The sequence below is a fragment of the Perkinsus marinus genome (genome assembly GCF_000006405.1).
Source record: "Perkinsus marinus ATCC 50983 genomic scaffold scf_1104296936986, whole genome shotgun sequence".
In the NCBI taxonomy this organism is placed as follows: Eukaryota; Perkinsozoa; order Perkinsida; family Perkinsidae; genus Perkinsus; species Perkinsus marinus.
This window is the reverse complement of record NW_003213966.1, coordinates 52-948: the sequence shown is the minus strand read 5'-3', so window position 1 is coordinate 948 and position 897 is coordinate 52. Positions and strand designations below refer to the sequence as shown.

The 897-nt window shown below is 47.9% G+C and overlaps 1 protein-coding gene across 1 annotated transcript; it reads right to left on the bottom strand.

The window, feature by feature from the left end:
• Nucleotides 1-150: 150 nt before the first annotated feature.
• On the bottom strand, nucleotides 151-420 carry Pmar_PMAR009223 (hypothetical protein; the record flags this gene model as incomplete). The annotated part of the gene is made up of 1 exon (XM_002783448.1): nucleotides 151-420. A coding segment is annotated over one exon (270 nt), but the record flags the coding sequence as incomplete, so codon positions are not given.
• Nucleotides 421-897: the final 477 nt, after the last annotated feature.

Genomic DNA, 897 nt, shown 5'->3' with positions numbered 1-897 from the left:
CTCAGGCCGCACATGATACAAGATGGCATAGCGACCCCAACTGATAACTGAATGTCTTTTGTCATCTCAGACTGATGGCTTGACCTCAGGCCGCACATGATACAAGATGGCATAGCGACCCCAACTGATAACTGAATGTCTTTTGTCATCTCAGACTGATGGCTTGACCTTAGCCCGCACATGATACAAGATGGCATAGCGACCCCAACTGATAACTGAATGTCTTTTGTCATCCCAGGCTGATGGCTTGAGCTCAGGCCGCACATGATACAAGATGGCATAGCGACCCCAATTGATAACTGAATGTCTTTTGTCATCCCAGACTGATGGCCTGACCTCAGGCCGCACATGATACAAGATGGCATAGCGACCCCAACTGATAACTGAATGTCGTTTGTCATCCCAGGCTGATGGCCGGACCTAATGACACACACATGATATGAAATGGCATAGCGACCCCAACCGATAACTGAATGTCTCTTGTCATCCCAGACTGATGGCTTGAGCTCAGGCCACACAAGATACAAGATGGCATAGCGACCCCAGCTGATAACTGAATGTCTTTTGTCATCCCAGGCTGATGGCCGGACCTAATGACACACATGATATAAGATGGCATAGCGACCCCAACTGATAACTGAATGTCTTTTGTCATCCCAGGCTGATGGCCGGACCTAATGACACACATGATATAAGATGGCATAGCGACCCCAACTGATAACTGAATGTCTTTTGTCATCCCAGGCTGATGGCCGGACCTAATGACACACATGATATGAAATGGCATAGCGACTCCAACTGATAACTGAATGTCTTTTGTCATCCCAGACTGATGGCTGGAGCTAATGACACACATGATATAAGATGGCATAACGGCCCCAGTGGACCACTCAATGG